The 12,667-nt window shown below is 60.2% G+C and overlaps 1 protein-coding gene across 6 annotated transcripts; it reads left to right on the top strand.

Annotated features, from left to right (window-relative positions):
• The first annotated feature begins 3,406 nt into the window (after window positions 1-3,406).
• On the top strand, window positions 3,407-12,660 carry LOC134507840 (C-type lectin domain family 2 member B-like). 6 transcript variants are annotated; one of them, XM_063318776.1, is made up of 7 exons: window positions 8,043-8,157; window positions 8,260-8,390; window positions 8,772-8,910; window positions 9,362-9,457; window positions 9,557-9,741; window positions 10,016-10,116; window positions 10,295-11,740. In XM_063318776.1, exons 3-7 carry the CDS (start codon window positions 8,778-8,780, stop codon window positions 10,407-10,409), a joined length of 630 nt encoding a protein of 209 aa, XP_063174846.1. In that variant the 5' UTR covers window positions 8,043-8,157; window positions 8,260-8,390; window positions 8,772-8,777; the 3' UTR covers window positions 10,410-11,740. The 6 variants fall into 6 exon arrangements, with proteins under 6 accessions (XP_063174844.1, XP_063174845.1, XP_063174843.1 ...); XM_063318774.1 differs by lacking the exons at window positions 8,043-8,157; window positions 8,260-8,390 and adding an exon at window positions 3,407-3,632 and having other exon boundaries at window positions 8,765-8,910; XM_063318775.1 differs by lacking the exons at window positions 8,043-8,157; window positions 8,260-8,390 and adding an exon at window positions 3,494-3,632.
• Window positions 12,661-12,667: the final 7 nt, after the last annotated feature.

Genomic DNA, 12,667 nt, shown 5'->3' with positions numbered 1-12,667 from the left:
GTGTGCTGGAGGCAGCCCTGTCCCCTCCCCTCTGCTGGCACTGTCCATCCTGCCTTTGGGAGCGTTGGAGGACACGGCTGTGAGGGGGTGTCTCTGCTGCCCAACATCTTCTCCCTCCTGCCCTGGCAGTGTGGGGTGCTGGCGGTGGGAGGGGGTGGCTCCAGCCTGTGTCCCCGTGTTTTCCTGCCCATGGGGGCCCTTGGGCCACCCCCAAATCCTGTCCCCTCAAGAAGGTGCTGCTGCAGGAGGAGCCCCAGCAGCAGCTGAAAGCAGCTGTGGGCGTTGGGGACTGACCCAGCTCTTCTGGTCGCTCCCGGTGGCGCCCACCCCTCGGTTCAGCGCTCACGGCCGCCCCGCCATCCCCCTTCCCCTCGCCCCGGGGGTACCGGGGAGCAGCTCCCCCGCTCCGGGCGCGGCCCAGACCCTTGTCCGGCTCCTCCGCGGAACCCCCGGGGGCGGCTCTTGAAAGAGCCTTTGGGTTCCGCCTTTTTGCGCTCCAGCCACCGCGCTCCCAACGCTCGCCCGCTGCGGGACCCCCGGCCTCCTCCGCGTCCCCGGCCTCCTCCGCTGCCGCTTTTCCCCTCGGTCCCCGACGCGCCCCGGCTCCCACAGGCTTTACCGGCCGCCCGGCTCTGCCCACCCGCTCCTTCCCGTTACCGACACCGCTGCAACTGCCCCCCGGCTGCGCCCCCCCACCGGGCCCTTTAAATACCCCCGCGCCGGCCCTACGAAAGGGGGCACGAAACAACCCCCGGGAGGCGGATTTAGCAGTAAAGCGGGACAATAGAGCCCCCTTTACGTTGGCCCTGGGGCACGTACATACCGCCCGTCACCCTCCTCACAGGCCGCTAATCGTCATAATTAATAAACTTGATGGCTGAAGAGGAGGGAAGTCGTAACAAGGCAAGTGTACTGGAAGGTGCCCTCAGCATACCAAGACGTAGCTGGAAGACAACAGCATTCAGCTCACGCCTGAAAGGCGTCTGCCACACACCAGATCGTCGTGGAGTTGTTAAGTAATGGTTAGAGTTGGGAAGGAACGACCTCTGCCCGCCCGCTCCTGCCGCCGCTGCCATGTGGGTCGTTCCGGAGTTTCTTTCTACGACGATGTGTCCTCCTACAGCGACCGTTCCCCGGTACCGGAAAGGTTTCCCGAACGTGCCGCAGGGTCGGGGCACCGGCAGCGTTTGGGGTTTTTCACCTGGACCCTTTGCCCTCCGCGGGCAGCTCCGAGCTCCCGAGAAGCAACATCCTCCTTTCCCAGGGCCGGGCCGACCTTTCACGTCCTTTCTTTCCTCCCCAAACCCGCAGGGAAACTCCCCTGCCTCGGGGCGCTGGGGCCCACCTCTCGAAACACCGCACACATCTGGCGCCGCGGAGAGCGACGGCCGCCCCGGGGGTGGGGGGGGAGGCGGTTTCCATCGCGGCTGCGGGGACTAAAAGTCACCATCTTTCCCCCAAAATGGCCCGGGCTGAGGAAGAACGGCCCAGAACGGCGTGACAGAGCGTGGGAAAGTGCTTCGCCCCGGGCGCGGCCTCGCAAACGCCTCCCTCAAATGACGGAATTTGCACCCAAAACGGGGGCGCTGGGCCCGGGCGGAACGTGAGGCGAGGGGCGACTCCTGAGGGGAGCTGGAGGCGGCGCTCCCATTGGCTGCCTCTATCGCCACTCCTCGTCCTTGCGCGCTGATTGGCCGCAGCGGTGGGCGGGCCGTGTCGGGGTACAAATATCAGGCCCCTCCCTTCAGCGGGGCCAGAGCGGCGGCGGGAGCGGAGTGGAGGAGGTGGGTCCTGGCGGTGGGCGCTGTTGGGTGCCGCCCGCTCGGTGCGGGGCTGCGGGGAAGGGAGCCCGGCGGGCTGGCGCTCCCCGTGCGCCCCCGCTCTTCATGGCCCGGCTCCGTGCGGGGCCGGGGAGCCGCTCCCCCCGCGGGGCCCCGCTGCTGCCCGGAGCTCCGCCGGCTGAGCTGGGGCTCCCCCGTTGGCTCCGTCGGCGGGGCTCCCCGGGGCTGCGCTGGGTTCCTGGGAGGGCCTGGTGCTGCGGGGGCTTTCCCGGGCGGGGGGTCGGGCTCCAGGACCCCGTTGGTGTTCTCCTTCCCTTGGTGTTTGCGTGTGGGTCTGGGAGTTTCTGGTGCAGCAGCTGCAGTGGGTTTTGGGTGCTGTCTTGACCCCCCCCTTGGCCAGACGTGCAGGGCTCGGTCAGGTAAGTGGGTAGGGGGGAATCTGAACTGCAGGAAAACTGTGTGTTTTCCTCCCGGATCTGACTCCCTCTTGTTAGCAAAGACAGGCCTCTGCTTTGTTTATAGTGATGTGCTAGCTAAAATGTTGTTTGTTTTGTGCTAACCTTCTCACTGTGTGGGGAAAATAGCTGATTAGTGACCTTCTTACCGTGTGAGAAAATAGTGAGTCACTGAGCTGAGTTTACAGATAGTGATAATGAGGAGACAGCCAGAAGTAGCTCATCACCAAGGATGGGGTAGCAAGAAGTAGTTAATTACTTCAAGGTTCTTTTATGTGTCGAGTATGTTCTGCTATACCAATTAGGACAGAGCTGTGGCTGCTTCAAGGGACTTATCATCCTCCAGAAGTCGGCAAACTTACAGTAAACTTCTGCTGTCCTGCGGTGACTCAATACCTTAAAAGGATAATGTGAGGAAGGGTCTCCTCACCCAAATGACCACCGAGAAGCTCGCGCGGAAGTGTTTTGCCGATGCAGCAAAACTTAATACGCCTGCGCGAAAAGGCTGTTGGGTCATCCTGATGAATCTGTAAGCCTGGGTGGAGTTATGTGTCAGGTAGGTGGAATGATGAGAATTTTTTGTGTATAAATAGTGGGTGAATGTCCCCGGTGAGGTGTGCTAGACTTGTGAGTCCTCCCCCTAGTGCCCGACGTCGACTAGAGCAATAGCTCCTCTCTCTACTCCTTTTGATTCCGAGAGCTTTTATTTTGGGTAACGCTGCCAGCGGTGGGGATAATTAGTAGATATGCCAGGGATGTGGCATGAAGACAAACACAGTAATAACAGCGCACAGGTGATGTCTGAGGGACAAAGGTAAAAGTTCTATCAAGAACTTTCAGTTGCCACCTGGTTGAGATGTGACAGAAGGCACCCAACGTTGAATAGAATGTGAAACAAAACAATGGGGCTTGTGTGCTCTTTTGCAGTTGCTGGCTTAGACATAAAAATAGCAAGAAATATAACTTCTGGAGCAAAATGAAGGCAAGAGGGCATCCCAAGCTCCCCTCGGGTAATGTTGGAAGCCCGAAAGAGAAGCAAAGCTCAACGGGGCTGATAAACAGCTGTGGCCCAGAACAGACATGGAAAACGGGTGAAGAGCCAGTGGTTTGTGTGGCTACGGCACCGGGGGGCGAACCCGAAGCGAGGTGGAGGCCGCGTGGTCACATTCTTATGCTCCTCACAAGAAATGTGTTGTGCAACTACCGAGAAGAAACGGAACGGCTCCCAGTACAACCAGAAGGAACGACGGCTTGACCGCACCCACCCTCCGCACAACGGGAATATATGGTTTACCCCGATTTTGTAGCTAATGGAGGGAGGAGAATCCAACACCCAGTCATCGGGACGGATTGAGGCGTTTGTCCTCCTCGCATCCCCCACAAGGGACGCCTTTTGGTAAGAGTTGCGACCTCGGCCACGCCGAGTGCTTGCCCAGGAAATCAAGCTTGTGCTTGCAATCGTGCCGTGAAAGCCACAGAGCTATTTTGCCGTTTAGTGCGTTTATCACCGGCGTTGCTGAGGAATCGTGTATATGTTGCATTGAATAAACCGTACTGTCCGTGCACCTGGCTGCCGCTTTTGAGTGCAGCCGCACCTACAGCAGCCAGGCTGTTTGTGCCTCCGCTGTCAGGCCTAAAGTCACGGTAATAATTCGCTAAATGTAACTAATTCACTCATAAGTCACTAAATACAACAGGGTAGTTATCGTTAAAGGAGTGTTGTCCCAAAGCGGGGTTGTTTACCCGGTGTGCAGATGCACCCGGAGCAGAGGTGTTAGTTATTTCAGTCGTTTCTGCCAAGGTGGGTGCTAGGTGGTAATCCACAAAGCCGGCACACCGGCCTAAAAACTCTCCGGAATATTTATACGGCTCAAAACACAGAAATACACACCCTTAGTTATAATTATTGGTTGGTACCTTGTCTTAACGCTTTCTGTTGGTTAGCACAGTCTCTCGCTTTCATGTAAAGTTACAAGGTCCTTTAGTGGATGCGCGCGTGCTCCAGCACCGTGGGGGCGGTCGGTCCAATGCGGTCTCTAATGGAGCGGGTGGTGGCGATCTCCCACTGCTGCCTTTACCTTTCCCCCAGTTACTGCCAGTGTTTGCTGACTTTATGCCTTATCCAGCAGCTGTCTGGTTTTCAGCAGGTTTCGGCGCCTCCTGTGGTGGGATGTTCCTTATTCTCAGCCTCCTGTTTGTCTTCAAGGGTATATTCATTAGTAAGGCATTTATTGTTTGTAGCCAGTGTCTGGTTTCACAGGGCCTTGCGACTTCTTTACAGCTCTTTATTCTTCCTTAATGAGAGATTCTACCTTCTAAAATATATTTTAACCTCATATTTTAAAAGTACACTCTACCTGCTTAAAGTACATCAGGAGGAGCTGCTGCCCGAGCATTCATGCCCCATTTCTGGTGACGCGCACTTACGGGCTGGGAGACGCTTCCTCCGTCTTCAGGCTCAACCCCAAACAAAGAAATCCCTGGGCAATTATACCCTTGCGATCTCTACACCCCCTCCTCACGGGTGTCTTTTAGTCCGGTGGTGATTTTTGGCGCGGGGGCTTCAAACATCGCATTGGATTCTTTTCCTGTGTCCGGGCAGGCTCTTACCGGGTTGATTTGCAATTTCAGCCGAGGGCTGGAGCCCCCGTAGCTTCTGGTTCACATCCCTTGTGCGCCCGCCCTTGTTGGGCAGAACGTGGGGGACCAGAGGGTCCCAGGCGTGGGGGAGACGCGAGCATCTCTCCCGTAGTAAAAGACTAAACCCAGCGCTGGCCCAGCTCCAGGGAAAATTACTAAGAAAAATAAGTATCGCGGCCTAAAGGCTTTGGCAACTCCAGCTACTCGTGCTCAGTAAAGCTCAGCAAACAGCACCGTGCTATAATCACAAGTAATTTATTCTAATTAAAACTCACTCATTTATGCTCAACAGCTAATATCCCTCAACGAGAACATCCTCGTTTCTAGACGCGGCTCGGAAACCACCCAACAGCTGGCTGCTGGTATAAAACTTCTCATTGACCCGCGCGAAGGAGGGAGCCGGGTGAGAAATGTGGATTAGGGAGGGTAAATATTTATTTATGTGCACGAGGCTGTCCCAGCCTAAGTGCGGTACCTGAACGGGGTTTTACGGGGCATTTTATCGTAGAATAGTTTATGATCGAAGAGACCTTCAAACTCATAGAATCATAGAATGGTTTGGGTTGGGAGGGACCGTAAAGATCATGTAGTTCCAACCCCCCTGCCCTGGGCAGGGACACCTCCCACCAGACCAGGCTGTTCAAAGCCTCATCCAGCCTGGCCTTGAACACTTCCAGGGATGGGGCAGCCACAGCTTCCCTAGGCAACCTCTTCCAGTGCCTCTCCACCTTTACAGTAAGGAATTTCTTCCTAATATCCAATCTAAATCTACCCTCTTTCGGTTTGAAACCGTTACCCCGTGTCCTATCATTACACTCCCTGATCCAGAGTCCCTCCCCATCCTTCCTGTGGGCCTCCTTTAAGGGACTGGAAGGGGCTCTAAGGTCTCCCCGGAGCCTCCTCTTCTCCAGGCTGAACATCCCCAACTCTCTCAGCCTGTCCTCATAGCATGGGTTCTCCAGCCCTCTGATCGCCTCCGTGGCCCTCCTCTGGCCCTGCTCCAACAGGTCCATGTCCTTGTGCTGAGGACTCCAGAGCTGGACGCAGTTCTCCAGGTGGGGTCTCACCAGAGCAGAGTAGAGGGGCAGAATCGCCTCCCTCGCCCTGCTGGCCACGCTTCTTTTGGTGTAGCCCAGGATGCGGTTGGCTTTCTGGGCTGCAAGTGCGCATTGCAGGCTCATGTTGAGCTTCTCATCCACCAACACCCCCCAAGTCCTCCTCCTCAGGGCTGCTCTCAAGCCATTCTCTGCCCAACCTGTATTTGTCCCTGGGATTGCCCTGACCCGGGTGCAGGACCTTGCACTTGGCCTGGTTGAACTTGATGAGGTTCGCACAGGCCCATCTCTCCAGCCTGTCCAGGTCCCTCTGGATGGCATCCCTTCCCTCCAGTGTGTCGACCGTACCACACAGCTTGGTGTTGTGGGCAAACTTGCTGAGGGTGCACTCGATCCCACTGTCCCTGTCACCGACAAAGATGTTAAACAGCACTGGTCCCAGTACTGACCCCTGAGGAACACCACTCGTCACTGGTTTCCACGTGGACATTGAGCCATTGACCGCAACGCTTTGAGTGCGGCCAGCCAGCCGGTTCCTTATCCACCGAGCGGTCCCTCCATCAAATCCATGCGTTTCCAATTGAGAGACCAGGATGTCGTGCGGGACGGTGTCAAACGCTTTGCATAAATCCAGGTAGATGACATCGGTTGCTCTCCCCTTGTCTACCAATGCTGTGGCAACATCACAGAAGGCCACCGGAGTTGTCAGGCAGGATTTGGCTTTGGTGAAGCTGTGTCGGCTGTCACCAGTCACCTCCTAATTTTCCGTGTGCCTTAGCAGAGATTCCAGGAGGATCTGCTCCCCGACCTTGCCAGGCAGAGAGGTGGGACTGACTGGCCCGTAGTTCCCCGCGTCCTCCTTTTTTCCCTTTTTGGAAATGGGGGTCGTTTCCCCTTTTCCAGTCAGCGGGAACTTCACCAGACTGCCGCCGCTTTTCAAATATAACGGAAAGCGGCTTAGCGACTTCATCTGCCGGCTCCCTCAGGACCCGTGGATGGATTTCATCCGGTCCCATGGACTTACGCACCTTCAGGTTCCTCAGATGGTCTCGAACCTGATCTTCTCCTACAGTGGGCGGCTCTTCATTCTCATAGACCCTGCCTTTGCCTTCTGCAACTTGGGCGGCGTGGTTGGAGCCCTTGCTGGTGAAGACCGGCAAATCCATCGAGTCCAGCCCCCTGCCCCGGGCAGGGACATCTCCCCCCGGACCAGGTCTCCCACAGCCCCGTCCAACCTGGGATGTTTCCAGGGTCGGGGCATCTCCCACCTCTCTGGGCAGCCTGGGCCAGGGTCTCACCACCCCCAGCCTAAAACATTTCTTCCTTAGTCCTAGTCTCACCCATTTTTCTCACTTTTGTGGCATGCAGCTGCCAAACCCTGTCGTTAAAGACTAACAGCTGTGCTAACAATTGCTAGGGGTGGCTGAACCTGGCAGAGAATTGCATTTTGTGCGTGCTCGTCTTATCTAATCGCTGTTTCCCTCTTGGTCCTGGTTTCTCCGGGCTGCATCTGGCTTTCTGCTTTGTTATCAACAAAGGTGGCTCACTGTGTACAGCTCGGCCCGGTGCCGTCTGGCCGCAGTCAGTTACCGCAAAGCCACAAGCGTTTAACGGGCGCCGTCCCGGTTCCAGGCACTGGGGGAGCTGCTGAGGGGAGCTCAAGGCGGCCCTTCCATTGGCTGCCTCTGCCGCCACTCCTGAGCCCTGCGCGCTGATTGGCCGGAGCGGTGGGCGGGCTATGCCAGGGGTATAAATACCGCTCGTCCGTCAGTTCGCGGCGAGCGGCGGCGGGAATGGTGGGTGTCGGAGGACGGAGTCCCTGGGTGCCGTCGGCGGTGCGGGTGGGTGCCGTCCGCTCGGTGCGGGGCTGCGGGGAAGGGAGCCCGGCGGGCTGGCGCTCCCCGTGCGCCCCCGCTCTTCATGGCCCGGCTCCGTGCGGGGCCGGGGAGGCGCTCCCCCCGCGGGGCCCCGCTGCTGCCCGGAGCTCCGCCGGCTGAGCTGGGGCTCCTCCGTCGGCGGGGCTCCCCGGGGCTGCGCTGGGTTCCTGGGAGGGCCTGGTGCTGCCGGGGCTTTCCCGGGCGGGGGGTCCGGCTGAAGGACCCCCTTGGTGGTCGCCTTCCCCTTGGTGTTTGCGTGTGGGTCTGGGAGTTTCTGGTGCAGCAGCTGCAGTGGGTTTTGGGTGCTGTCTTGACCCCCCCCTTGGCCAGACGTGCAGGGCTCGGTCAGGTAAGTGGGTAGGGGGGAATCTGAACTGCAGGAAAACTGTGTGTTTTCCTCCCGGATCTGCCTCGCTCCCTCCCTTGCCCTCACCTGAGTCTTTCTCTGAAGCACCCGCAGGAGCCTTTTTGCACCCTTTGTCTCACCGGGATCATGGAGTTTCCATCCCCAAAGGCTGAAGGTCTCGTCCCTGCCCCAGCCTGGGGTGCTGGGGCTGTGGGTGGTGGTGTCCAGCTGCTGTGGTGAGCGGAGGGGGGCTCAGCAGAGGTGTTGGGGGGACCCTGGACCCTCCCCCGGCAATCCCAGGCCAGGGCCCCTGCTGGGGTTGCCCCCAGGTGGCGAGTGCTTTGTGCCCTGTCTGGAAGGGTGTGCGCAGGGTGGTGGGGAGGGTGCTGGCACAGCTGGGGCCAAGGGATGGCAGGAGTGCGAGTTCCTTGCTTACCTTTCGTACCCAGGCAGGTCTCTGTTAATAAAGAGACTTATTTCATCGCGATCCACTGTGTCGCGTTCTCTGCCATCCCCTAACATGGTGATCGGAGCAGGGGTGGTAGAACTGGATCCAAGCCTTGGCTTGAAACAGGCAAGATCCTGCTTGCCTTGAGCAAAGTGGTTTCAGTTTTCAGAGTGCCATGGGGGAGAGGAACGTAATCTGCTCCAGCGATGGGAATGTGGAGGAGCCCCTGATGCCCCAGGATGGAGGGGCATCCCCCAATCCAGAGGTGCCTGGGGCTACAGGCAAAAGGATACACAGAAGAGTCGTGGGTGAGTGCGGGGCCCCCCCTGTGGCCTGTTGGGAGGAGACAGTGTCCCCGTGGCAGTGTCACCCCAGGAGGAGTGGGGCTGGCACGTGTGGGGCTTCTTCCAGCTGTCTGGGAAAGGGTCTTGTGTTCTGCTGGGTCCTCCCTGGGGGGCTGTATCAGCCCCCCCGTCTCTCTCTGCCTGGCAGCTCTCCTGCTGGGGGCTGTCCCCCAGTGTGTGTGGGGTGACAGCCTTGTCCCTGCCCTGTGTGACTGTCCCTTGCTGCCAGCTGGGAATGGCCCGATGGCAGTTGCTGTGCCCGGGGAGGGGGTTGAGAAGCTGCAGCTGAGTGTGTGTGGGGTAGAGGGGTCTGGGGGGGTCCCTCCTGTGTTCCCTGGGCAGGTTGTGCTGGGGGTGGTGGGGCTGGGAGGGGGACAGCACTGTCCTCACCCCGAGTGGCTCTTTCCCCCTCCAGGCAGGTGCCCCACGCTCCATCCAGTGTGGGTCGTGGTGCTGGCTGTGCTGGTGGCTCTGGTGCTGGCTCTGGCCGTGGCTGTTGCTGTACACTCAGGTAAGGGAGGAGCGGCTGCCTCCTTCCCTGCCCCGCGGAGCTGTGTCCCCTGGTCCCTGCGGAGCCCAATCCTCTGCCCTTCTGCCCTTCCCTCTCCAGCAGGAAGATGTGGAGGGGATCCAGCTGTGCCTGCGGCTCTGGTGCTGGCCTGTCCTGAGGACTGGGTCGGGTACCGCAATGTCTGCTACTCCTTCTCGAGGGCTGAGGGGAGCTGGGAGTGGAGCCAGGAGCAGTGCTCCTCGCATGGGGCCTCGCTGGCCATGCCCCGGAGGGAGGGGGAGATGGTGAGTGAGGGGCTGTTGTGGCTGCGTGGGGGTTTGGGGGTGTTCCTGGGTTGGGTGCAGAGCCCGGGGTTGGAGCCGAGCTGTGTCAGAGCAGGAGCGAGAGCGCTGGCCGGGCTGGTGAGCTCCTGCAGCAGCTCTGGAGCTTGTTGGAGCAGGCGTGGGGTGGGAGCTGCTGCCATCCCAGGGCTGTTGGTAGCCGTGTGGGGCTGGCAGGGACCAGCGTGGGGCTGGCAGCAGCATCTCCGGACTGTTGGCTTCTCTGTGTCGTGCCCAGGAGTTCCTCTGGAGTCAGAAGGCCCATGTTGATTGCTGGCTTGGGCTGCGGAGACAAGGCGAGCGCCTGCAGTGGGTGGATGGCAGCAGCTTCAACCAGACGTGAGTCCTTTTGGGAGCCGGGGCCGTGAGGAGACCGTCCTGCGGTGGGACGGGCAGGGTCCTGGTGGGACGTGTCTGCTGGGGCTGTCCCTCGCAGGCGGCCCTTGTCCCCTCCTGGTGCTTGAGGGGACGACCGCGACCCCCGCGGTGCCAGCGGTGCCTGTGCTGCTTGTTGCAGGTTTGTGGTGCAGGGCCAAGGAGAGTGTGCGTATTTGTACAACGGGGCTGTCACGAGTGCAGGCTGCTCCCAGTCACGGCCGTACATCTGCAGCAAGCCCCAAGCGCTCGGGTGACAGCGGCGCTGGAGAAAGGACCTTTGCGTGGTGGGGCCTCACAGCTTCAGCCCTTCCAGCAGCGCAGGGGAGCGTGGGGGTGTCCTTCCCTCAGCTGCTGCTCCGGGTTGGTCCTGCAGGTGGGGAGAGGTGCTGGGAGCTGCTGTGTGCTGCCTGCACTGGGACCTCAAGCCTGGGACTGGTTCCTTCATCCTCCTGGGCCCACCCCAGAACCCATCCTGCTCCTCTCACACCTCACAGGTGATGCTGAGCTGTGGTGATGGAGCTGGAGCAGCTGCTGCCAGATGAGCTGGGTGCAGCAATGTCAGTGCAGGTCCCTGGCCCTGTGCAGGGTGGAGGGGACACAGAGCCAGGGGGTGAAGTGGCCCCTGTGGGGCTCCCTTGAAAGTTAGACTCTCATTCACACGCAAGCTTTTTTTTTTCCTGCTGTTTTGTATTGTTTATTAAAACATGATGTATTTCTACATGTGTTTGTCTCCTGCTGGGGCAGGGCTGTGTGCTGGAGGCAGCCCTGTCCCCTCCCCTCTGCTGGCACTGTCCATCCTGCCTTTGGGAGCGTTGGAGGACACGGCTGTGAGGGGGTGTCTCTGCTGCCCAACATCTTCTCCCCCCATCCCTGGCAGTGTGGGGTGCTGGTGGTGGGAGGGGGTGGCTCCAGCCTGTGTCCCCGTGTTTTCCTGCCCATGGGGGCCCTTGGGCCACCCCCAAATCCTGACCCCTCAAGAAGGTGCTGCTGCAGGAGGAGCCCCAGCAGCAGCTGAAAGCAGCTGTGGGCGTTGGGGACTGACCCAGCTCTTCTGGTCGCTCCCGGTGGCGCCCACCCCTCGGTTCAGCGCTCACAGCCGCCCCGCCATCCCCCTTGCCCTCGCCCCAGGGGTACCGGGGAGCAGCTCCCCCGCTCCGGGCGCAGCCCAGACCCGTGTCCGGCTCCTCCGCGGAACCCCCGGGGGCGGCTCTTGAAAGAGCCTTTGGGTTCCGCCTTTTTGCGCTCCAGCCACCGCGCTCCCAACGCTCGCCCGCTGCGGGACCCCCGGCCTCCTCCGCGCCCCCGGCCTCCTCCGCTGCCGCTTTTCCCCTCGGTCCCCGACGCGCCCCGGCTCCCACAGGCTTTACCGGCCGCCCGGCTCTGCCCACCCGCTCCTTCCCGTTACCGACACCGCTGCAACTGCCCCCCGGCTGCGCCCCCCCACCGGGCCCTTTAAATACCCCCGCGCCGGCCCTACGAAAGGGGGCACGAAACAACCCCCGGGGGGCGGATTTAGCAGTAAAGCGGGACAATAGAGCCCCCTTTATGTTGGCCCTGGGGCACGTACATACCGCCCGTCACCCTCCTCACAGGCCGCTAATCGTCATAATTAATAAACTTGATGGCTGAAGAGGAGGGAAGTCGTAACAAGGCAAGTGTACTGGAAGGTGCCCTCAGCATACCAAGACGTAGCTGGAAGACAACAGCATTCAGCTCACGCCTGAAAGGCGTCTGCCACACACCAGATCGTCGTGGAGTTGTTAAGTAATGGTTAGAGTTGGGAAGGAACGACCTCCTCCAGCCCGCTCCTGCTGCTGCTGCTGCCATGTGGGTCGTTCCGGAGTTTCTTTCTACGACGATGTGTCCTCCTACAGCGACCGTTCCCCGGTACCGGAAAGGTTTCCCAAACGTGCCGCAGGGTCGGGGCACCGGCAGCGTTTGGGGTTTTTCACCTGGACCCTTTGCCCTCCGCGGGCAGCTCCGAGCTCCCGAGAAGCAACATCCTCCTTTCCCAGGGCCGGGCCGACCTTTCATGTCCTTTCTTTCCTCCCCAAACCCGCAGGGAAACTCCCCTGCCTCGGGGCGCTGGGGCCCACCTCTCGAAACACCGCACACATCTGGCGCCGCGGAGAGCGACGGCCGCCCCGGGGGTGGGGGGGGAGGCGGTTTCCATCGCGGCTGCGGGGACTAAAAGTCACCATCTTTCCCCCAAAATGGCCCGGGCTGAGGAAGAACGGCCCAGAACGGCGTGACAGAGCGTGGGAAAGTGCTTCGCCCCGGGCGCGGCCTCGCAAACGCCTCCCTCAAATGACGGAATTTGCACCCAAAACGGGGGCGCTGGGCCCGGGCGGAACGTGAGGCGAGGGGCGACTCCTGAGGGGAGCTGGAGGCGGCGCTCCCATTGGCTGCCTCTATCGCCACTCCTCGTCCTTGCGCGCTGATTGGCCGCAGCGGTGGGCGGGCCGTGTCGGGGTACAAATATCAGGCCCCTCCCTTCAGCGGGGCCAGAGCG

The sequence above is a fragment of the Chroicocephalus ridibundus genome, chromosome 28, assembly GCF_963924245.1.
Source record: "Chroicocephalus ridibundus chromosome 28, bChrRid1.1, whole genome shotgun sequence".
In the NCBI taxonomy this organism is placed as follows: Eukaryota; Metazoa; Chordata; class Aves; order Charadriiformes; family Laridae; genus Chroicocephalus; species Chroicocephalus ridibundus.
The sequence above is the reverse complement of the archived record's forward strand: the minus strand, read 5'-3'. Positions and strand labels throughout refer to the sequence as shown.